Source organism: Chanodichthys erythropterus, chromosome 8, assembly GCF_024489055.1.
Source record: "Chanodichthys erythropterus isolate Z2021 chromosome 8, ASM2448905v1, whole genome shotgun sequence".
In the NCBI taxonomy this organism is placed as follows: Eukaryota; Metazoa; Chordata; class Actinopteri; order Cypriniformes; family Xenocyprididae; genus Chanodichthys; species Chanodichthys erythropterus.
The window spans coordinates 31,369,606-31,393,470 of record NC_090228.1 but is presented as its reverse complement, the minus strand read 5'-3'; the positions used below and the strand labels follow the sequence as shown (position 1 = coordinate 31,393,470).

The 23,865-nt window shown below is 38.6% G+C and overlaps 1 protein-coding gene across 1 annotated transcript; it reads right to left on the bottom strand.

The window, feature by feature from the left end:
* Nucleotides 1–3,337: 3,337 nt before the first annotated feature.
* Nucleotides 3,338–11,755, bottom strand: LOC137025137 (oocyte zinc finger protein XlCOF6-like). Its single transcript, XM_067393170.1, has 3 exons — nt 11,721–11,755; nt 10,977–11,183; nt 3,338–4,992 (listed from the first exon to the last, which is right to left on the bottom strand). The coding sequence occupies exons 2-3, from the start codon at nt 11,140–11,142 to the stop codon at nt 3,338–3,340; spliced, it is 1,821 nt and encodes a 606-aa protein (XP_067249271.1). The 5' UTR covers nt 11,143–11,183; nt 11,721–11,755.
* Nucleotides 11,756–23,865: the final 12,110 nt, after the last annotated feature.

The window sequence follows — 23,865 nt, the reverse complement described above, 5'->3', positions numbered from 1 at the left end:
AGAATCTGAATCGGTCCTGAAAAGAGATTAAAAGATGTCTGGAAGTTGTCTTTGAGGTACAGATTGATTTTACCTGTGAATTGTTATATGTCCTCTGAGAGGTGGAAAAGAAAGGATAAGAAGTTGTTAATTCTCCTAGCAGCTAGTAAAAACATAATTTACAGAAATTGGTTAAAACCAGTGACCCACGGTGAAGGAATGGATTTATATAATACATAATATAATGTGATGAAAAAATTATATTTTTCCCTAAAAGCACAAAGTGAAGACTTCCTCCAAATATGGAGTAAATTGATTAATTACATTAAACCAGTATGCACAGATCTTTTTTAAAAGGTTGTTTTTCTTTCTTTTTGTTTTACCTTTGGGACAAGGAAACTTTTGGCATTTGTTTTAAGTAATAGCACCCCATGTTCTGTTGTATATACAGTGGGTACGGAAAGATTTTTCACTCTTTGTTATATTGCAGCCATTTGCTAAAATCATTTACGTTCATTTTTTTTCCTCATTAATGTACACACAGCACCCCATATTGACAGAAAAACACAGAAATGTTGACATTTTTGCAGATTTATTGAAAAAGAAAAACTGAAATATCACATGGTCCTAAGTATTCAGACCCTTTGCAGTATTTAGTAGAAGCACCCTTTTGATCCAATACAGCCAAGAGTCTTTTTGGGAAAGATGCAACAAGTTTTTCACTCCTGGATTTGGGGATCCTCTGCCATTCCTCCTTGCAGATCCTCTCCAGTTCTGTCAGGTTGGATGGTAAACGTTGGTGGACAGCCATTTTTAGGTCTCTCCAGAGATGCTCAATTGGGTTTAAGTCAGGGCTCTGGCTGGGCCATTCAAGAACAGTCACAGAGTTGTTGTGAAGCCACTCCTTCGTTATTTTAGCTGTGTGCTTAGGGTCATTGTCTTGTTGGAAGGTAATCCTTCGGCCCAGTCTGAGGTCCTGAGCACTCTGGAGAAGGTTTTTGTCCAGGATATCCCTGTACTTGGCCGCATTCATCTTTCCCTCGATTGCAACCAGTCGTCCTGTCCCTGCAGCTGAAAAACACCCCCACAGCATGATGCTGCCACCACCATGCTTCACTGTTGGGACTGTATTGGACAGGTGATGAGCAGTGCCTGGTTTTCTCCACACATACCACTTAGAATTAAGGCCAAAAAGTTCTATTTTGGTCTCATCAGACCAGAGAATCTTTTTTCTCACCATCTTAGCAAACTCCATGCGGGCTTTCATGTTTCTTGCACTGAGGAGAGGCTTCCGTCAGGCCACTCTGCCATAAAGCCCCGACTGGTGGAGGGCTGCAGTGATGGTTGACTTTCTACAACTTTCTCCAATCTCCCGACTGCATCTCTGTAAGCTTGGTTAGATCTGTGCCTTGCCACAATTCTGTCTCTGAGCTCTTCAGGCAGTTCCTTTGACCTCATGATTCTCATTTGCTCTGACATGCACTGTGAGCTGTAAGGTCTATATATGAAGAGTTTGGTTCCAAAACGCGATAAACGCCATTTTCAAAAAATTTGAGTTTCCGCCAAAATCAGTATTGTATCTGGTCGGTATTGAAAAGTCATTTATTAATTTTGCGCAAAATGCGATATCCGTTGTGTTATTCTGTCATGTTTTCTCCCTTTCTTTCCAAAACGCGACAAACGCCAGTCTCCCTTCTCTGCAGAACGCGATATATCCGCTCAACCAATCACAGCGCACCATTCCATGCACTGTAAACAGTAATGGCGGCGCTCTGAATACACCCCGCATCCTTTATCTACTTTGTACTTTGTGATCAACAAAAACAGAAAAATGAATAATTTCGATGAACATTGCTGAACCTGTGGTGCTTTCTGCGGTGGGGAAGAAACGCAAGCCATCGAAATCATTTACGTGAGGAGATTAAGAAGGCGAGGCACTCGAGTCGGGAGGAGGAAAAATGCCGGCTGTTGCTTGTTTCACGACAGCATCAAACTTCTATCACGCTCCCTAAACTGAACTGTTTATTTTAACCATGCGGTGACGCCAGATACGCCTTGATCGGTAATGACAAACAGAGACATAATTCATTTATAAGATTAACAAGATGACTCGTTGAATTCATTTTGGGAGCGACGAATGAATGTATTTTTAGTCAAATGCATGTACATACGATTAGTATTGACAAAGTTCAGAGGCTGTCATATATGTGAATTAACTTACTTTCAATATGAAAAATAACTTTTATATTGATGGATTAAGTGCATTTTGAAAAAAACAAAAAAACGTGTCATGCATTTATTGCATTTTGGGGAAAAAATAATAAATTTTTATAATAAACCTTTGAAAATCAAAATCTAGATTTGAATTTTTAATGTTTTTATAACCAAAAGATGCTATGTGAAAGTTTGAAACAGAAAAGAGTGGTTTTCATTTTGCCAATTTCTTGGTAAAGAAAACACCTTTTTACTCAAATTAATCAAAATGGATTTATAGCGTTTTGGAACCAAACTCTTCATATAGACAGGTGTGTGGCTTTCCTAATCAAGTCCAATCAGTATAATCAAACACAGATGGACTCAAATGAAGGTGTAGAACCATCTCAAGGATGATCAGAAGAAATAGACAGCACCTGAGTTTAATATATGAGTGGCACAGCAAAGGGTCTGAATACTTAGGACCATGTGATATTTCAGTTTTTCTTTTTTAATAAATCTGCAAAAATGTCAACAATTCTGTGTTTTTCTGTCAATCTGGGGTGCTGTGTGTACATTAATGAGGGAAAAAATGAACTTAAATGATTTTAGCAAATGGCTGCAATATAACAAAGAGTGAAAAATTTAAGGGGATCTGAATCCTTTCCGTACCCACTGTAGTTACTGTTAAGAGGAATATAATGCATTGGTAATATTTGTGAAATTTCTAGGTCTGAAAAAATGTACACTCTGTATTGATAACTTTTTTATTATTATTATTATTTATACTGTTTTGGTATATATGTAAGTGTGTTTACTTGCAAGTGTTTTCGATTTACAAAAGTATTGAATGCTTGCTTTCTGTATGTGTTTTTCCTCCAGAAACTGAAAAAAAAAAAACAATTACAAAAACAAAAATACCACATTGTCTGAGAATTTTATAATAATAATAATAAACAATGTGAAAACGAGTTATTTTAACTTTAAAGGTTTTTTTTAGTTAAAAGTGAAGTTTAAAGTGACTTTTTTGACAGGAGCTCTTTCCAGACTGAGGGTATGTATAAGGCTTCTCTCCACTGTGAGTCCTCATGTGTTCTTCAAAGTGTCCAATTTGACTGTAAACCTTTCTGAGAGCATGTGTAAGGTTGCTCTCCAGAGTTTATTTTCAAGTGTGCTTTAAAGTGTCCTTTATAATTGAAGCTATTTCCACAATAAGGGCAGATATAAGGCTTATCTCCAGTGTGAACGCTCTTGTGTTGTTTAAGGCTTCCTTTTCGCTTGAAACGTTTTCCACACTGTTGGCAGTAAAAGGCTTCTCTCCAGTGTGATTTTTCTGGTGTTGTTTAAGGCTTCCTTTTTTGATGAATTTTTTTCCACACTGTTGGCAAGTGAAAGGCTTCTCTCCACTGTGATTTTTCTGATGTTGTTTAAGCCTTCCTTTTTTGTTGAAACTTTTTCCACACTGTTGGCAAGTGAAAGGCTTCTCTTCAATGTGCGTTTGCTGGTGTTGTTCAAGGCTTCCTTTTTTGCTGAATCTTTTTCCACACTGTTGGCAAGTGAAAGGCTTCTCTCCAGTGTGATTTTTCTGGTGTTGTTTAAGGCTTCCTTTTTTGTTGAATCTTTTTCCACACTGTTGGCAAGTGAAAGGCTTCTCTTCAGTGTGCGTTTTCTGGTGTTGTTCAAGGCTTCCTTTTTTGCTGAATCTTTTTCCACACTGTTGGCAAGTGAAAGGCTTCTCTCCAGTGTGATTTTTCTGGTGTTGTTTAAGGCTTCCTTTTTTGCTGAATCTTTTTCCACACTGTTGGCAAGTGAAAGGCTTCTCTCCAGTGTGAGTTTGCTGGTGTTGTTCAAGGCTTCCTTTTTTGTTGAAACTTTTTCCACACTGTTGGCAAGTGAAAGGCTTCTCTCCAGTGTGAGTTTGCTGGTGTTGTTCAAGGCTTCCTTTTTTGTTGAAACTTTTTCCACACTGTTGGCAGGGAAAAGGCTTCTCTTCAATGTGCGTTTGCTGGTGTTGTTCAAGGCTTCCTTTTTTGATGAATTTTTTTCCACACTGTTGGCAAGTGAAAGGCTTCTCTCCAGTGTGATTTTTCTGGTGTTGTTTAAGGCTTCCTTTTTTGTTGAAACTTTTTCCACACTGTTGGCAAGTGAAAGGCTTCTCTTCAATGTGCGTTTGCTGGTGTTGTTCAAGGCTTCCTTTTTTGTTGAAACTTTTTCCACACTGTTGGCAGGGAAAAGGCTTCTCTTCAATGTGCGTTTGCTGGTGTTGTTCAAGGCTTCCTTTTTTGCTGAATCTTTTTCCACACTGTTGGCAAGTGAAAGGCTTCTCTTCAATGTGCGTTTGCTGGTGTTGTTCAAGGCTTCCTTTTTTGCTGAATCTTTTTCCACACTGTTGGCAAGTGAAAGGCTTCTCTCCAGTGTGAATTCTTGAGTGGAGTTTAAGATGTTTTTTATAAATGAATCTCTTTCCACACTCAGGGCATGTGAAAGTCTTCTTTCCAGTGTGAACTTTCATGTGGTCTTCAAAGTGTCCCATTTTATTGAAACCCTTTCCACACTGAGGGCATGTATAAGACTTCTCTCCAGTGTGAATAGTCATGTGGGCTTTAAGGTTTCCTTTTCTATTGAAACTCTTTCCACACTGTTGGCAGATGAAGTGATTTTTAGTCCCAGTCTTTTGAGCTTTTTTTTGTGAGGAAGTATTTACAGTCTGTGAGCAACTGAAAGTTTTTTCTCCAGTTATGAAATCATGATGATTCTTATATTGATCTTTCTCTTCAATTTCATTGAGTACTTCAGTCTCCTCTTTCAGTGCCATCAGGTCTAAAAAAGACAATACAAGTTAAAACCACTTTAACGGCACAAAGCAACTGAAATCAGAACATTTATACATGAAAAAACCAACATACAAGTAGATCTTAAACTAAACGAATATAAGAGGTGTTGCATGTTAAAGGTGCCCTAGAACCCTTTTTCACAAGATGTAATACAAGTCTAAGGTGTCCCCTGAATGTGTCTGTGAAGTTTCAGCTCAATGCACATCTTTAAATGCCCCAAGATCACAACTCTATAATACATTGCATAAACAAAGTAAACACAGCTAATATAACCCTCAAAATGGATCTTTACAAAGTGTTCGTCATGCAGTATATCAGGGGCATATTCTTCGTACGTCGATAACTCAGTTAGCTGGATTTGACTGATGGCGATTTGGCATGATCTTTGATTGTTCGGTTCTTCGACGCTCATCCTGGACTTGCTGTCATAGCAACAGGTCCGTAAGCTCAAACCTGCTCGGGACCAGGCTTATTTCATGTAAACAGGATTAGATTGCATCTTTTTAAGCGGAGGTGATGCTTAAAGTCTGTCCCAGCCTCTGCTACTTTCCCACAAGAGTACACTAATGTAAACCAGGGACAATAATGATGATTTAAAAATAAATTTGCAAATACTATAATGCCGTGTAGTGTCATAATATAGACACCGACAGTTTTACTCTTTGAGAGATTCTCTTCTCTTTGAGGGGAATAATTATGTAATAATTTTTATTGGAGTCTTACACACATGATATACAGATAGTATATGCCGTACATGCATTTATGCATTTGAACCGTGACAGATATTATGGCTTGATGAAGCACAGGAGATGCAGATAACTTGATCTTAACCCTTAAGAAACTTTAATTAATGCTTCAAATATAAATTAGTTGCTAATTACAACATTGAAATAAACAATTGCCTGTACAAATACTAGAAATTGTGAATATAGCCTAAATAATTGGGTAATCATGTAAAAAAAAAAATAGTGCACATTTAATTTATCTAACATTTATGTCGTTCTTCTGACATTTATTCGCTTGGCTGTTTCCTTATAAATGTTTAGAAATTCGTCAAGTGTTTCGTCAGGTGTCTTTTCTCATTCTATGATGTCATTACGTTGCCGTCTTGACTCCAGCCAATAGCTGCATTGCTGATCGTGGTTTCGTGTATCAATACATCTGCCCTTTTCATGGAACACGAGAACGCGCAGTAATCTTAGACAACTTAATCCAGATATTTTAATCCAATCTGCAAATTCGTTTGAAGAACCAAATTAGCCAGAGTTCAGTTATCACGATTAGAAGATCTGGCATCTGTCAGATCATCGCAGATGTATTAAGCGAGGTACGAAGAATATGCCCCAGATCATGTAAGTATGGTATTTATTTGGATGTTTACATTTGATTCTGAATGAGTTTCAAAGTAGCATAGTATGTGTGGCTAACGAGGCTAAAGCTAACATTACACACTGTTGGAGAGATTTTTAAAGAATGAAGTTGTTTATGAATTATACAGACTGCAAGTGTTTAATGATAAAAATAATGACATGGCTTTGGTAAGAAACGATGGTAGCTTTAACCACATTTAACAATACATTAGCAACATGCTAACAAAACATTTAGAAAGACAATTTACAAATATCACAAAAAATTAGGGCTGCAACAACGAATCGATAAAATCGATAAAATTCCATTATTAAAAGAGTTGGCAATGAATTTCATTATCGATTCGTTGTGTCACAGGTTGTGTTTATCCTCTTCATCTGGGTCTGATTCAGCTCAATTTGATACAGCAATATAGACGCTATTATTTACATTTCGACCCAAGCACGTAACAACGGATGGCAAATGGCGTGGCATTTCCGGACGCTTCAGCGAATCACGATACACTGGGCCAACCTGCTAACCAATCTGAGCACATTGTGTATTTCGGAGGGAGCGGCTTCATAGAAGCAGGAAGTCAAACGAGCCATTCATATGACAATGGAAACAGAGGTGTAGAATAAAGGTAAAATATATGAAAAATACAGCGTTTTCGAAAAACGACGCATTAAGACATATTAAACTGTGCCCCAAGAACACAGTAAAGCCTAGAAAAAAACCACTTAACCACCCCTTCAATACTGGCTTGTCTAATGCCTTGAACATGGACTGGTATATGCAAATATTGGGGTCATACCAGAGGTTGCGTTAGACTGTAACTTTGTCCGTCATTTTGACTGACAGGGTCGTAAAAAATCCGTCATAATCTTTTATTACCCGTCATTTTAATTTTCATCTTTTAATTATAATAACATATTTAATTGCTTTTATTTTTGCTCACATTTGAACAAAAATAAACGCAATGAAATGTTTTATTATAATTAAAATATGAAATTAAAATGACAGGTAATTCACACATGAAATTTCTCTGTACGTGTTGGTAGCTATTAAAGAAAACGTGGTTTCATATTTATGTTTAAATAGTCCTATGTTAAGTGAACAGCATGAGTAAGACGCATCATAAGATGCGCATGTCGGGAGACATGGAGTGGGTCAGACATGATTTTGACCACTTCATAAAGTTTTATTTTGTAGAAAGTCTTTCTTTATAGTGAATTTCGATTTATAAAAATTGTATATTAATTATAATCAATGTTTCATCAACCAATTGCCTGGATGCAATAAATAAGAAGCAAATATAGTAGAAAAAATATAATCATGACATGGAGGCGCGGGCGCGATCACTGGCGCATGACCTGGAACGAAACTCAGCGTATAGGCTGCTTGCCTCAGAGACATGAGAAATATCTCTATAGAAAGCATGAAATATCTACTTTAACGAAAACGAAATAATTCAAAACGAAAAGAAATAGGCTACTCTGTTTGTGTAGAATAAACCAAATTAATTGTGCATTCTCTCTCTAGGCGCGTCCATGAGGAGATGAGGAGAGTCAATGTGAACTTCATCTTTGCAGTCGACACTGATTCAGAAAACATTACTTTATTGATAAACAATTAAAATGTCTCCTTGCTGTTTTGGTCACATTCATAAGACCAATATCGATTCGTAAATCCCAGGCTATATGCCTTTTTCAGTCGACGAATAAACAGTGCATAGTGCGCCTCCCACCCAATAAATCGCAACAGGCTGAAAGCTTTGTGTTGCTTTTGATATGGAACAAAGTCTCAGATTTAAAATTCTGTCCAGTTCATTAAGAAATTCAAGCAATAAATACCGTTTTGGCGCTCTTTAATGTGGCGTCATATATCGTTGTAGCTTCTGGGTACTCGCCTGTGCGTTATCAAACGCATAGCAAAAGATTCGTGCCACATTCATTTTTGTTCTGGATCCAGTACTCTGCTACATTGGAGCGCACTCGCCACCAACTGGACAGGGGTGTGAATTACAGTTACAATTTACAATAGACCCTCAGTGTAATCTGTCAACGTGACGGACAGCCTTCAGATTTTTACTTCAATGTTAAAAAAATTCCATCAATGACGGATAATTTTCGGTTAACGCGACCTCTGGGTCATACATATTAATGATCCTGACTGTTACGTAACAGACGGTGTTATGTTGAGATTCGCCTGTTCTTCGGAGGTCTTTTAAACAAATGAGATTTATATAAAAAGAAGGAAACAATGGAGTTTGAGACTCACTGTATGTCATTTCCATGTACTGAACTCTTATTATTTAATTATGCTGAGGTAAATTCAATTTTCAATTGTAGGGCACCTTTAATTGAGAAGCATTCTCAATATTGTTAACTCTTTACTTGATTTAGGCATGTTAAAACTTTCAACAGGGACAAACTCGCTGCTCAACCATCAGACCAAAAACCGATCACACAGTAATTCCATGTAATTATTTATTATTAAGTATCTGGCAATTACCAACATCCATAACACTATTTGTTCGAAATATCAGTAAAATAGTTTCTTCTTCTGGCAAAACACTGTATTTGTGGATAATTTCACTCAAGATTTAAGCTCCATCACTGCACAGAAAATGCTTATTGATGTTACAAGGCTATGCCTTCCCTATTTTACTTATGGAAAAAAACTAAACTGGCCCCGCGTTCGTTCCATAACCGTGCGTTCACACCGCCGGCGGCGAGAGCGTCAACATTCGCCTTGGCCGCCCTGCCAACAACGCTGTACTGTTCGTTCAAACCGCCGCCGACGGGAGGGTCAAAGCAGAACCAAAGTAAATGACAAGTCGCGTCAACCAATCGGAAGCCTCTCAAGCGAGGACCTCTACATTCTAATTGGTTGCCGCCGAACCGCGTCATAGCTCATTACCATAAAGTTAACCTGATTTCAACTCTCCTCGCCGCTCTCATCTTGGATGACATGGGGGTGAGTAAATTATCAGGAAAAGTTTATTTAAAAGTGTACTAATCCTTTAAGTGCTGAATGATATGCCACTCCAGTGTTGCAAACTAAGGACTTTTATTGTTTTATCAACTCCCTGTCATTTCATTCCATTATATTATATTTTCATTGGGAAAGTGTGTGGTGTCCTCCTCCCTGCTTCTATCTTGTTACTCCTAACTACATTAAGATACTTCTCCAGAATATCTAATTTAGGAGCCGAGACCTAGTCTTAACCCTGAATCACACTTGTTCTTAAATCTAGGAATAAGAGTAAAATTGCATTATTCATAGAACTTTGAATAAACTAAATAAATAACTAAATCGTTACTCTGAGCGACTTTATACATATGGCACCAGGTATTTAGCAGGTCTTAAATTTAGATAAATACAACGTCACAACACATGGCATATTGCAGTGGCATTATCAAAAATTTATCAAAAATTAAGCCAAAATGGAAAATCCATCTGTGACAAACTAAGTACACCCTATGATGAACTGCTTGTAGAACCACCTCTAACAGCATTAACATGAAGTAAATATCTTTTATATAAACCGGTCGAACCAGTTCACTAAATCGCACTGAATTGTTACAAACAGTTCAAGTCAGCACATATCCAACATTTTTTAGTTACTCACTTTTGGACATGCATATTATTTTTTCCCCAAAATGCAATAAATCCAAAAATATAAAAGTTATTTTTCAAATTGAAAATACACAACAAAGTAAGCTGGTTCACATATATGACAGAGTCTAAACTTTGCCAATATTTATCTTATATACAGGCATTTTACTAAAAATACATTAAGCCGTCGCTCCCAAAATGAATTCACCGGGTCATCTTGTTAATGTTATAAATTATCTGGCGCCACCGCACAGTTAAATAAACACATTTGCCTAATATTAAACGACGGATATTAAAAACAGCTTTTTTAAAAAGCCTTTAATGTTTACAGAGTGTGGAATGGTGCGCTGTGATTGGTTGAGCGGATATAACGCGTTCTGCAGAAAAAGGAGACTGGCGTTTGTCGCGTTTTGGAAAGGGAGGAAACATGACAGAATAACACGACGGAAATCGCATTTAGCGCAAAATTAATAAATGACTTTTCCATACCGACCAGATACAATACTGATTTTGGCGGAAACTCAGTTTTTTTTTTATTTTTTTTATGGCATTTATCGTGTTTTGGAATCAAACTCTTCATATAATAATATATAAAACTTATTTTAAAAGGTTACAACTTGGAACTGGACTAACAGTATGAACACAAAGAGGTCTGAGTTCAGTTCAAAGTGTTTATAATGTAGTTACAGGAAGAGTTCATCTGACAAGAGCTGCACATTCTGACTACTTTATTTGTTAATTCACTTCATCTTCTGGAGATGCAAGTTGATATATTAAGTTTTTGTTGTTTATCTGAATAAGCTCATATCATCATTTCAGTTTACAGGTGTTCATTCACTCTTCAGCTTCAGCTCAAACAGCCTGACTGACTGTGATTATTGAAAACAATCATATTCCTTTATACTTTTTATGTGCTAGTGAGTTTTTTTTCTGCGCCAGCATTTTTGATCATTTTCACCATTGGACAAATTTAATCTTTGGATCTTTGAGAATGAAACCAACCTGTTTGTTCCTCAGTTTCTTCTTGTTTCACTCTGAATGTTTCTTCAATCTTCACATCTTCACTCTCCTCTTTAATAAACTCACTCTTTGTTGTTGTTTCTTCATGTTTCAAACTGAAAACTTCTTCAATCTTCAGTTCTTCACTCTCCTCTTTAATGAACACCATCTTTATAACAATACTTCACCAGGAGTTTTTCTGTGTTTGTCCTGTTTAAGATGAGAATAATTAACAAAAATAAAAATTCAAACCAAATCTCCCTAGTTCAGTGTTTAAACTTGATTATTTAAACTAATTTAGCAATTAACATTAATAACAGAATGCACATTTTTATTATTAATTTCTCTATTAAGCTTATAATTAACACTACATTTTCATGAAAAAATCTGCAGTTTTGAGTAGCTTGTGACGTCAGCGAGCGGTGATTCGAATCAGTGAATCATTTTGTGAAACAATTGATTCAACTGACTCGGAGTTACAAACAGTTAAGTTTCTCCATCACTGCTTGACAATGACTGAATTTGTGTTTATGATAGTGATTCACAATATAGAGAGCGAAATTACACGCACTTTATTACTTCTTCTTTATTACGTTTTCTGTTACAAACAATTCAGTTCTGTTAGATAAAGTAATACAATATTAAATTCAATAAAAAACTAAGCAATCTTACGTCGCTTGTGCAACTATAAAAATGCCTGAATAGTTTTTATCGATTTAAACACGGTGAAACGCGTAAAACACAAACCTTTCTTCAGCCGAATCCCAACAGGTGCAGGTGCGCGGCGCAGCCTTATGACGTCACATATTCAGATCAAAATAAAAGTCCTTCATCTACAAAAATGGGGTATGCAGGAGGGGGCGTCATTGTGCTAAAAAAAATTCTTCTAGCAAAATTTCAAATGTAATCGAATTAACGTAGAGGTTATCCAATTATAGGAAAGAAAACTCAAAAGTGAGATCTCGTTTTAATTCATGTCCGTTTTGTCTGCTTGTTTAATGTTTATATAAGTGTTTTAGTTCCTATGCGTTTTAAAATAAATTTGCGTTCAGAACATTAATCTGATGTTTTTGCACACAAATACTTTTAAAAGTTATATATTTTTTTTTTTACTGTAAAACTAAATTCTTTGAGACAACGATGTAACCTAGACCTATTAGTTTATAATATCTGACAGGATAGTCCTTGAAAGAACTAAGCTTTAAAAATCATTTGAAAATATCATTCATATTCAATATTATTGTGTTTCACAGCAGTTTCACCCCAGATTAAAGATCTGAACTGCTGAACTTTTGTGTCATGAGCTGAAATCTGGGTGATATTCCTTACCTGACTTGCTTTAACCCACTGGAGAGCGACTTTATGATTGAAGGAAGTCAGGTAAAGTGCTTGACGTCCAGTACCTTTGAACACTTCCCCGGTTGTTCCATTCGGATCTGAACGGTAAGACTCCAGTTAAATCTGGATGGTATAACTCCACGCTTCAGGCATTCAAGGAGTATTCCAATGCTGGGAAATGCCAGCCGCACATATACATACTCCCATTTAAAACTACAAAACCCTTGTTTTCCTGAATCCACATTTTCTTGGTTTCTTTCTGTCAGTTGGAAAAGAATGAAAGCTGAGATTTAGTGGAGCAACATTTACTCACTGTGCTCGTGAAGTAATTATTTCTCAGTTTTTACTCATTTAAATGTGCTTTCTGTTCTCACCTCATTTATATTTGTGTATGTATGTTTGTACCAAGAGCTCCTGTGTGTGTTTGTGCACACCTGGCGAATAAAGAGTTCTGATTAGGAGCTGTTAAAGTTTATTTTTTGTCCTCTACGTCACTTTCTCTTTTTTTAAAATAATGAATAGGCAATAATTGTATCCTTTAATATTGTATATTTAAAAAAGATATAGCATCATTGTAAATGTTGTATAAATTGCGACTTTTTACATTTAACTCTATAATAGTGAGTATTGGATCAATCAATATTTGGATTTTAAAGCACTCATTAAAACAATAAAAACAATAGCCCAGGCATCAAAATTATTTGACACAAAAAATGTTCACATCATCAAATGCAAGGTTTTACATGTGTGTGTATTTTTGTGTAGCAAAACTAGGTGATGCTAGCAAACCAATATAAGTGTAATGTGTACTTGTTCAAAAGGTACAGTTAATTGCTGATCAGCATTTGCTTAGTTTGGGGCACTTGATATTCAACAATGTTTTTTAATGACACCATTGTATGAGAACTGAACTGAGCTGGACGATGACATGACTGTTTTCAAATTAACTAAACTAATAATTTTTATTTAACAGATTGAATTAATACTGAACTTGTTCAGCTGGACAATGACACCATTTTCTGTGCAGCCAAAATTATCTTTCTGTTAATAAATATAGTATAAATAAATAAAGTATTTTGCATCATTTTACGCGAATGACACCCAGATGTACTTGCTGATGAAGTCTGGAGATGATAAATCTGTTAAATCACTTTTTGAGCGTTGGATGAATAATAACTATTATTAAATGTGGCCCTAGTAGCTGTGCAAATAATATAGTAACAAATCTGTCATCCAGTCTGTATACTGATGACAAGAATATGGGATTTATTTTTGACACAGAGTTAAAGTTTGATTGACAATTTAGTTGTGAAGAAGAGTTTCTTTCAAATGTGAAATATTGCAGGCACCAAAATGATTTTCTGAATGTAGTGACAAATAAAATCAAATCACTGCATAATAGTCCAATTGTCTTTCTCAAAGGTTTTATTTCTTGCAAGAAATATCAGACTGTCATACAGAGACAAAGTTGCTGCAGTGTGTTATTTAGGTGTATGGTGACCTTCTAGGTCATGAAAAGGCACCAGCAGGTCTCAAGCTAGAATGCCAGTTAACACACATACATCTTTTTCTTTAGGCCCCAACTCCCAAAACTACTTCTTACTATCTTACTTTTCCCGGTTACTATCCCTCGAAGCAATTCTAAGTAATGCAAACATAACACAGTGTTCAATAAGCATATTAACTTGTGAATAAAAAGCATTCATAATGAAAAAAAAAAACACACACAATACATACATAATTAATACCCTTATATTGGTATATTGGAAAATATCACGTAATATATATACACACAGTACGGTCCAAAAGTTTGGAACCACAAAGATTTTTAATGTTTTTAAAAGAAGTTTCGTCTGCTCACCAAGGCTACATTTATTGAATTAAAAATACAGTAAAAAAACAGTAATATTGTGAAATATTATTACAATTTAAAATAACTGTTTTCTATTTAAATATATTTCACAAAGTAATTTATTCCTGTGATCAAAGCTGAATTTTCAGCATCATTACTCCAGTCTTCAGTGTCACATGATCCTTCAGAAATCATTCTAATATGCTGATTTGCTGCTCAAGAAACATTTAATGTGTACAATTGTACAAAATATTTGTGTACAATATTTTTTTTCAGGATTATTTGATGAATAGAAAGTTCAAAAGAACAGTGTTTATCTGAAATCTAATCTTTTGTAACATTATAAATGTCTTTACTGCCACTTTTGATTGATTTAATGCATCCTTGCTGAATAAAAGTATTCATTTCTTTAATTTCTTTTCAAAAAAATAAAAATAAAAATTCTTACTGACCCCAAACTTTTGAACGGTAGTGTATAATGTTACAGAAGCTTTGTATTTCAGATAAATGCTGTTCTTTTGAACTTTCTATTCATCAAGGAATCCTGAAAAAAAAGTACACAACTGTTTTCAACATTGATAATAATCATAAATGTTTATTGAGCAGCAAATCAGCATATTAGAATGATTTCTGAAGGATCATGTGACACTGAAGACTGGAGTAATGATGCTGAAAATTCAGCTTTGCATCACAGGAATAAATTACTTTGTCAAATATATTCAAATAGTACACAGTTATTTTAAATTGTAATAATATTTCACAATATTACTGTTTTTACTGTATTTTTAATTAAATAAATGTAGCCTTGGTGAGCATACAAAACTTCTTTTAAAAACATTAAAAATCTTAGTGGTTCCAAACGTTTGGACTGGACTGTGTATATATATCTATATATATATATATATATATATATATATATATATATATATATATATATATATATATATATAATTAGTTACATTTTATACTTTCCAAATAAACATGCATGGTATAGCTATATAACCTAAAGAAAATAGTGAAGCCAAAAATCAGCATTACACAAGCAACAGTTTTATTGGAACAGAGTTGCAGAGACCACATTCACCCTTACCTGTAAATTAGAAAGATTAATAATAATTTAATACTGGTAGGCCTGTGTAGCTCTTTATTATCTGCCTGATTAAAAGAAAATAAAGGTGGCTTTTGATAGATTACCCATTCATTAGTCTGTGTTAATATGTGGTATAAAGGTTTGCACATATATTGCAGATTATTTATTAATTCATATTTTAGATGTTACCTTTAAATATACTGTATATATCACCATATATGTATATACACATGTTCTCATGTGTACACATATTGCATATATATTTTAATATATATTTCCATATAATATTACACATTTAAAATATATTACACAATATATTGAGCACATATCTGTACATATATTTCATGTATATAATTCCATATAATTGTACATACATTTAAAATATATTCAACCATATATTAAACATCCACCATAATGTATTTAGATTTATATGGGAAAATGTTTTGGTAATATGTAAAGATATAGTGTCAAATGTATATTTATAAATATAATATTGCATATATTTTGGGATATATAAACACATATATTATATATTCATGTTCAATATATTGTAATATATTGAAAGTGGCAAACATTTGTATATATATATATATATATATTATATATTGTGTATATATATATTGCAATATATTACATGAATATATAATATAGTGTATAATATATATATATATCATCGATATATTATTCAATGTATTCAAATATATAAAATATTGGAAAATAAAAAGGGAAAATAATATATTACAATATATCACAATATATTTTAAGAAATATATTGGTAAATATATTTTCCTTTTGTAAGGGTAAACACACACACACACAAATTCGATCTTTTTATCATTAATTGTTAACTGATAATAATAAAAAGCAAATTTAAGTTGCTTCATCACACTTATTCTCTTCAAGGTTGTAAGTATGATTAATTTTGCACACTCATCAAATTACGCCCCTAATGTGGGACATGCTGATGAACAGACTCTGTTTCACAATTTAAAGGGTTAGTTCACCCACATAGGGAATTTATGTCATTAAGTACTCACTCTTACCTGTCCCAAACCAGTAAAACCTATGGCAATGTGTGGATCAAATGCCTTCAAATTTCAACAGTATTATCTTAATTTGTATTCCAAAGACAAACAAAGGTCATACAGTTTAGGGACGACTTGAGGGTAAGTACTTAATGACATAAATTTCATTTTTGGGTGAGCTAACCCTTTAAAGGATTAGTTCACTTTCATTTACATTTATGCATTTGGCAGATGCTTTTATCCAAAGCGACTTACATTGCATTATATTATACATTTTGTATCTGAGTATGTGCTATCCCTGGGATCAAACCCATGACCTTGGCATTGCTAGTGCCATGCTCGTCTGGGATCATTTAAAGCCCTTTGAAGCTGCACTGAAACTATAAATTTGACTTTCAACCGCCTGGAGGCCATTGAAGTCCACTATATGGAGAAAAATCCTGAAATGTTTTCATCAAAAACCTTAAAGGGATAGTTCACCCAAAAATGAAAATTTGATGTTTATCTGCTTACCCCCAGGGCATCAAGATGTAGGTGACTTTGTTTCTTCAGTCGAACGCAAATTATGATTTTAACTCCAGCCGTTGCCGTCTGTCAGTCTTACAATGCGTGTCAATGGTCACAAAATCTATAAGAGTCAATAAACATGCACAGACAAATCCAAATTAAACCCTGCGGCTCGTGACGACACATTGATGTCCTAAGACACGAAACGATCGGTTTGTGAGAGAAACCGAACAGTATTTACATCATTTTTTACCTCTAAAACACCACTATGTCCAACTGCATTCATCACTCTATTCGTGAGGTCTGATCGCGCTCTGACAGCGGCAGTGATGTCTAGCACTCATTGAAGTATAAGCGCGAGACATCACTGTCGTTGTCAGAGCGCAATCAGACCTCACTAAGCGAGTGCTGAACGCTGTTGGACATAGTGGTGTATTAGAGGTAAAAAATGATGTAAATACTGTTCGGTTTCTCTCACAAACCGATCGTTTTGTGTCTTAGGACATCAATGTGTCGTCACGTTTAATTTGGATTTGTCTGTGCATCATTTTTTGACTCTTATAAATTGTGTGACCATTGACTCGCATTATAAGACTAATAGACGGTTCGAGTTAAAAATCATAATTTGTGTTCTACTGAAGAAACAAAGTCACCTACATCTTGGATGCGCTGAGGGTAAGCAGATAAAAGAAAAGTCAGGCTCATAAAAATATCTATCAGCTGCTCACCCAGGACCCCTTCTCTCTGTCGTCTTCTTTTCAATAAGCTTTCCATTTGTCCGGGCAGTCCATACGCCCGGTTGATTTCCTCTGTTTTCGGGCTCTGGAAAGCCGCTGTACTTGTTGAATGTCTCGTAGAGTCGATTGTAATAGTCCTGAACAGACTCCTCTCCATTTTGGCAGCAGCTAATAAGCTTTTCTATGTCCACACGCAATGGGAATGTTTCCTTTATGGCGTTTGCTATGTCATTGACTGCAATACGGTGCAGCCTATTAGACGCATCATCCCAGTCTATGTGTACTCTCCAAAAATCTTCTGTCGGCGTTGGCAACTTTGCACTCACTTTTTGCCAATTTTTTGCCACGTTTCTGTGTTTCACCCACAAAGACCCGCTAGACTGTTTTGAGCCCTTATTGAACGCCAGACCGCTGAAAATCTGGGCTCAAGTGTGTGAACTTCTGCCTTCCCAGTCACCCAGGCCACCTGAGCCAGACGGTCAGGTCACAGAGGTCGCGGGAAATCTCCCAGCTAACCGCGGGAACCCCGTCTTAGAGCACAATTCAAGTTCGCTACCCGGCACACTTCAACTCACCATAGACTGTAGCTCCCTCTGCTCCAAGGTCATGACAGACTCACAGCTGAATGATGTAACTACAACAGACATTATTCTCACACTGTGGGCAGACAACTCAGCCTTCAGCCACACGCCGTTAAGTGCTCTCAGTGAAGGAACACCGGACCTCCCATTTGTCAACATGCAAATACGCTTCCCATTGGACTTTCGTCTGTCAACCATGATGACCGTCAAGGACATCTGCAATGTGAACTTCAAATGGAACAACCGGCATTTAACCCATCACTTCCTGGTCCTTCCAGACCCCCTGATGCACTTTAATGCTCATACGGACAGTGCAAATGAGTTGTTGTGGGCCCCAATGACTGTACAGCTTCCTGTTCTTCCTGTCAACACTGCCAACTTCCTGTCAGGCCAGACCACCCAAGAGGTAGGTAAACTGTAGTACCACCTTACACCAAAGGGGGTGCTGTTTGGCTCCACACACAGGAAACTGTAGTACCACCTTACACCAAAGGGGGTGCTGTTTGGCTCCACGCACAGGAAACGGTAGTACCACCTTACACCAAAGGGGGTGCTGGTTGGCTCAACAGGCAATGTGGTCAAACCCTAAGCCACATGCTGGGCTCCTTCACACTGTCACCTGAAGGCGTGGAACTTGGACTTGCTCTAAAAGCCACACCGCTAACTGAAGTGTCACCCTACGTAGTTCACAGCTGGCTCAACGAATGCATGGTCACAGACATCAGCATTCCCAAAGCCCACCATCTAGAATGGATAATGGACCACGGCCCCTATGACTTTGAACGCAAGTTAACAGTCATTAACTTAATACCAGCTGCCATGGTCCCAGAAGGAAGCTTAAGCAACACAAGTTTCACAGCATCCTTCAAGAGCATCTCCATCACTTCCATCAAACTGGTACCCACAGAACAGGTGCACAGAACGGAGCTGATGGAGGACAAACACCTTGCAGTACCCACAGTCGCTAACCAGCCTGCCTGTGAAACTCAGGAAAGCGCTGCACCTCGGACAGCCAACCTGACAGCTTACACCACAACAGAGGAGCCCTTCCCAAGGTTTGAGCCTAAAGGCCAACAGATCCAGAAAGATGCAAGTGCGCTAAAGAATGATGCAGACTGTCGAAGACTCAGAAACGTCTTGCACAAATTCAAAGTGACATTTGACAAAGACCTTTTATGCTGTGGTCTCACTAAACTTCACACAGTGCATAGCGCAACACACCCAAATGCTCCTCCCACCTTAATCAGGCAGTACGAAGGTCACATCGCCCCACATGAACCAGTACAGGAGGTTGTTCATTCAACAGAAGGAAAAGGTGTTATCTGCCCATGCAACAGCACCTATTCAGTCCCTACCTGGTCCATTGTCAAACCAGACAGCAAGTGGCGACCCACCAGCGACTTCAGGAGGCTGAACCAGCAGGTGCCACTGCCACAACGTGCCAGAAAGCACAAGTCTGCACGGAGCGGAGATTCAGCTGCCTGTCAAAACTGCTATAACAGCACACCAGCGTTGACACTTGAGATACTGGTACCCCAACAACAGCGACCAGCCTGTCACAGATACCTCAAAGAGAATGCGTGCCAAGGAATGCCCACGGCCTACGTCGATGGACGTTCCTACAACCATGAGGGCATCTTACAGGCAAGTGCAGGGGCACGATGGTTAAACAACCAACCCTGCCAACCACAGAACAGCAGGTGGGGTCCCCAGTCATGTCGGTATGGTGAAGCAGCAGCGACCCTCAAAACCTTTCAAGTCTCCTCTGTCCATAACATCAGAGAACTCATGTGCACAGACTCACACTTTGCCAGACCTTGTTTCACATGCCATCTTCTGGGCTGGAAACAAACTGGTTTCAAGACTGAATGCAACAAGCAGGTGAAACATCAACACATGTTCCAGACACATGATCACCTCACCCAAGCACACGACATGATCGTTTACTGGGAAAAGGTTAAAAGATGCTTAAAGCAACCAGGGCGTGACAAAGGCGTGAACGACCAAATTAATGCCCTTGCCAAGACTGGCACCCTGCATGACAAGCTATGGTCACACCCACCCCATTCACCCACCCTTAGTGTGGCAACAACAACCCGCAGCCAGCGGACTGTTCCTGCAACATTTCCCGCCTCACTGCCACTGCCACTGACAACCAAACTTGCCAACACTTCCATGCAAAATGTTTTGTACCACCACTCAGACCCCTCCAACCTCCCGTTCACGGCACCTGGTCCCATGACCGACCACATGCTGCGTGTGGGAGTGAACTTTCTAAAATATGTCCCTGATGTCTTCACAGCGCCAAAGCTTGTACTGCCACAGGGCCAAAAGGGGGGTGAACTGATATACACCCACGACACACCATGTGCCAAACACCATGGCACCAGAACTATTTATGAGACTTTGGAACAAGTGGCGTACTGGCCCAGCATGCAGAAAGATGTGGCAGAGTATGTCAGAGAATGTCAGGTTTGCTGTCAAGTCCAAACTGTAAACCCAAACTACAGAGCTCCACTGCAACGCAGAGGAGTCACGTTTCCACGGTCAGTCGACCAGAAAGACTGGACTGTAAAACCTCATCTGATGCTCATGGCCATCACAGACACCATACAGGAGTCAACTCAGGTGTTCCCCACGGAACTACTGATGGCACGGCAGGTGCCACTGCACCTGTACCAACCAGGAGACTCGAGTCTCATCACAGCCTACTCCACCCATCAGCATCGCAACAAGCTCCGCCTACAGCTGAGAGAACAACTCGCAACACAGAGCCAAACCCTGCAAACCATCTGCAAATCCCGGAAAGGTATTGTGGCTGTTCTCTGTACTCACAGTTTCTTGCTGACCCAAACGGCGAACTCAAGGAAGCAACTGTTTACAGTCCTCCAGAATGACTTTGCCCAGAATCAGCTGGTTATAGCTTTGCTGACAGACCTGCTGCGAGAAGTTAGCTTCTCTATGGACAGAGTGGCTATGAATAGGATTCCTCGGTTTCCTACACAAACTGTGCTGGACTTCGCTACTGGCAGACCCACCAAGACTGTTCCAGCCCACCTCGCCGACTCCCTGGGTGCTGCCATCCTACTGCACGTCGACCCTGAGCAGAATGAGTTGCCTGTCCTTCTCAATCTACCCAGCGGTGAACGAGATAACATCTCCAGACCCAAAGACAAGGTCAATATCAGGTGGTGGCAATGTAACACCCATGCCAAGAAACACACCTCAGATGTGGTAGCCCACCACAACAGCAACCCACGGCTGTGCCTGGCTCCCCACTTTTGCAGGCGTAGTTTCACCAAAGACTTTCAGTACTTCTGCCCAAACCAGCTCTTCCTCAGAAACCACACTGAAGGAATGGGCCGGCCGCAGCCCATGACCAGCGACACACGCTGCCCTTCCAAGGCCAAGCTTCGCACCCAAGTCATCGGGACACTGCTTGTCCACACCCCCACTCATGCTGCCACCCTAACCTACCATCAGCACAACACCGCCACTCGTGTCAGCCTGCCCAATCCAAGTAAGTGGATCCAGGTACCCCTGGGTTCCATCCTTCATCGCAGCCATCTGGCAGTGTACTGTCTCTCAAGCAAAGAGGACCAGTCAGAACTGGAAATCCCATCCTCCTCCAGGAATCACCATCACACCTTAGATCCAGGACTGGAACTGAGGATTGACAAAAGGGGGTCCCAGCTAAGTGACAGTACTCCCATCGATGCAGCCCGCCAAGCACTTTCACGACTGCCTGTCCTGACCAGCTCACCTAGAGACCACGCTTGGACTGCTGCCAACACAGTCCGTTGCTTCTCCATGGCAATCAAGTACTCACTCGCCCTGGGCCTGGCCTTCATCCTATCCCAAGGGATCAAAGGGATGCAAGAATCCATGGACAGGTGCTTATCTGCTCTCCCTCAAGGACCAGTAGGAACCACCTGCTGCGTGACCATCCGGATCCATGTGCCATCGAACTTGGTTACCGTCCAACGAAGTCCGCACAGGAACTTCGTTGGCCGAAAGGGGGAATCTGTAGCGTATGCACACGTATCAGGATAATCAATAAACTTTGGAGTTTTCAGAACGCTTTTAACCTGATGAACTTTGTTTCTTAATCACTAAATCGGCTCCGAACTGTCTACTAAAGATGAGCCCACTTGACACCTTTGTGGCCCTCCGAGGTAACACAGCAGGCCCAATTTCCTTCAAAGGGGCCCCTCATGTGGACTACGGGCCAGATCCACATTCCAGCACCCACACACACTGGCACACACAAAAAACACACACACAGACACACATACAGAAACACACAAACATACACTTTTAACTGCATATATATATATATATATATATATATATATATATATATATATATATATATATATATATATATATACCACTATGCTGAAATATATGTTTCATATATTTTAGGGCCTATGCATGTTTCCTAGTGTTTAAATGAGTGTATTTGTGCTAGTGTGCATTTTAATGAATGAATTTTGTCTGTAAACCATAACTTCTCTCCTATGCCTTTCTGACCTATCGAGTTTGATCTCGTTTCAAAGCTCCGGACTCGAGCTATTCATTGAGACATGTCACCAAACGGACAAATGCATTTTTCTATGTGTTTAATGGTACTGTGAAGAACACACTCCTTTTGGAGATCTGATCTGGTAGTCATAAATCATTGGATTAAGTTGTGAGGCCAAACAATGGGAAAGCTTTCCCGCCAACTTTGCACCCATGTTATTGGCTACCCCACCTCAAGGAGGTGTGTCGGCTTATCTGTCATAAAAGCAAAGACGCACATTTTCTTGTGCGTTCTCTCCCGATTGTCTCACGAGCATCTCCTGCACGTTTTTCCCGGACCTCTCCGGTGACCACGCGCTCAGCTTCGGGATCGCCATCTTCCAGCGAAACTCACTCTCGTCCTCAGTTCAAACCTTCCCGCTGAACGGAGGAAGCCGACGAACTGCACCAGCGCTAACCTGAAATTCGACACACGCAGCCAATGCAAGTATACTGCCGTTTCTCAATCTTAGATGATGAAACTGATTTCCGTGCTGGCTTAGGACTGGTTGTGAGTTTGCTACTTGCCTTCTCTCTTTCCTTCTCTACTTCTATTCTTGTACATAGGTGTGTATTTTCTTGTATATATATTTAGATGTATAACCTCTGTATTCGTAGTTTGCATATATTAAAACGTTATTCATGCTCGATTGTTCTGTTTGTTCTTTCAGCTGAAAACCAAGTCACTTTAACGCTTTTCGATCGCTTTATGTTATAAAACTATAAAGTTATTTTCACGGCCAGAGAATAACTCTGTTTATAATATTCTGTGAGGGACTTAGTTTGCTGGACAAACGAACAGTTTCTCTAAATAATTATTAAACCAGAACTATATGTAATTGATTACAATTCGTTGTAATTGATTCACAATATAAGTTTAATTCCCCGTTGGGTCGATATTGTTACAGATCCCTTGTTTCCCTGGACTCCATTTCCCAGAATCCTCCTGTTCTCCTCACCTGCACACACTTCCCTCGTCAGTTCCTCATCATCACGGATCACCTGCACCTGGACTCTATTGTTAGCACTCCTATATATTGCACTCACTCCCTTCACTCCTTGTCCGTTCTCTGTTTATGTTAGCGTATGTTGGATGTACTCTGCCTTTGTGTTCATTAAAGTATTGTATGTATTGTGGAAATCCGTATCAGCCTCATCTCTACACCAGCATCCGTAACAGAAGAACGGACCAATACCAA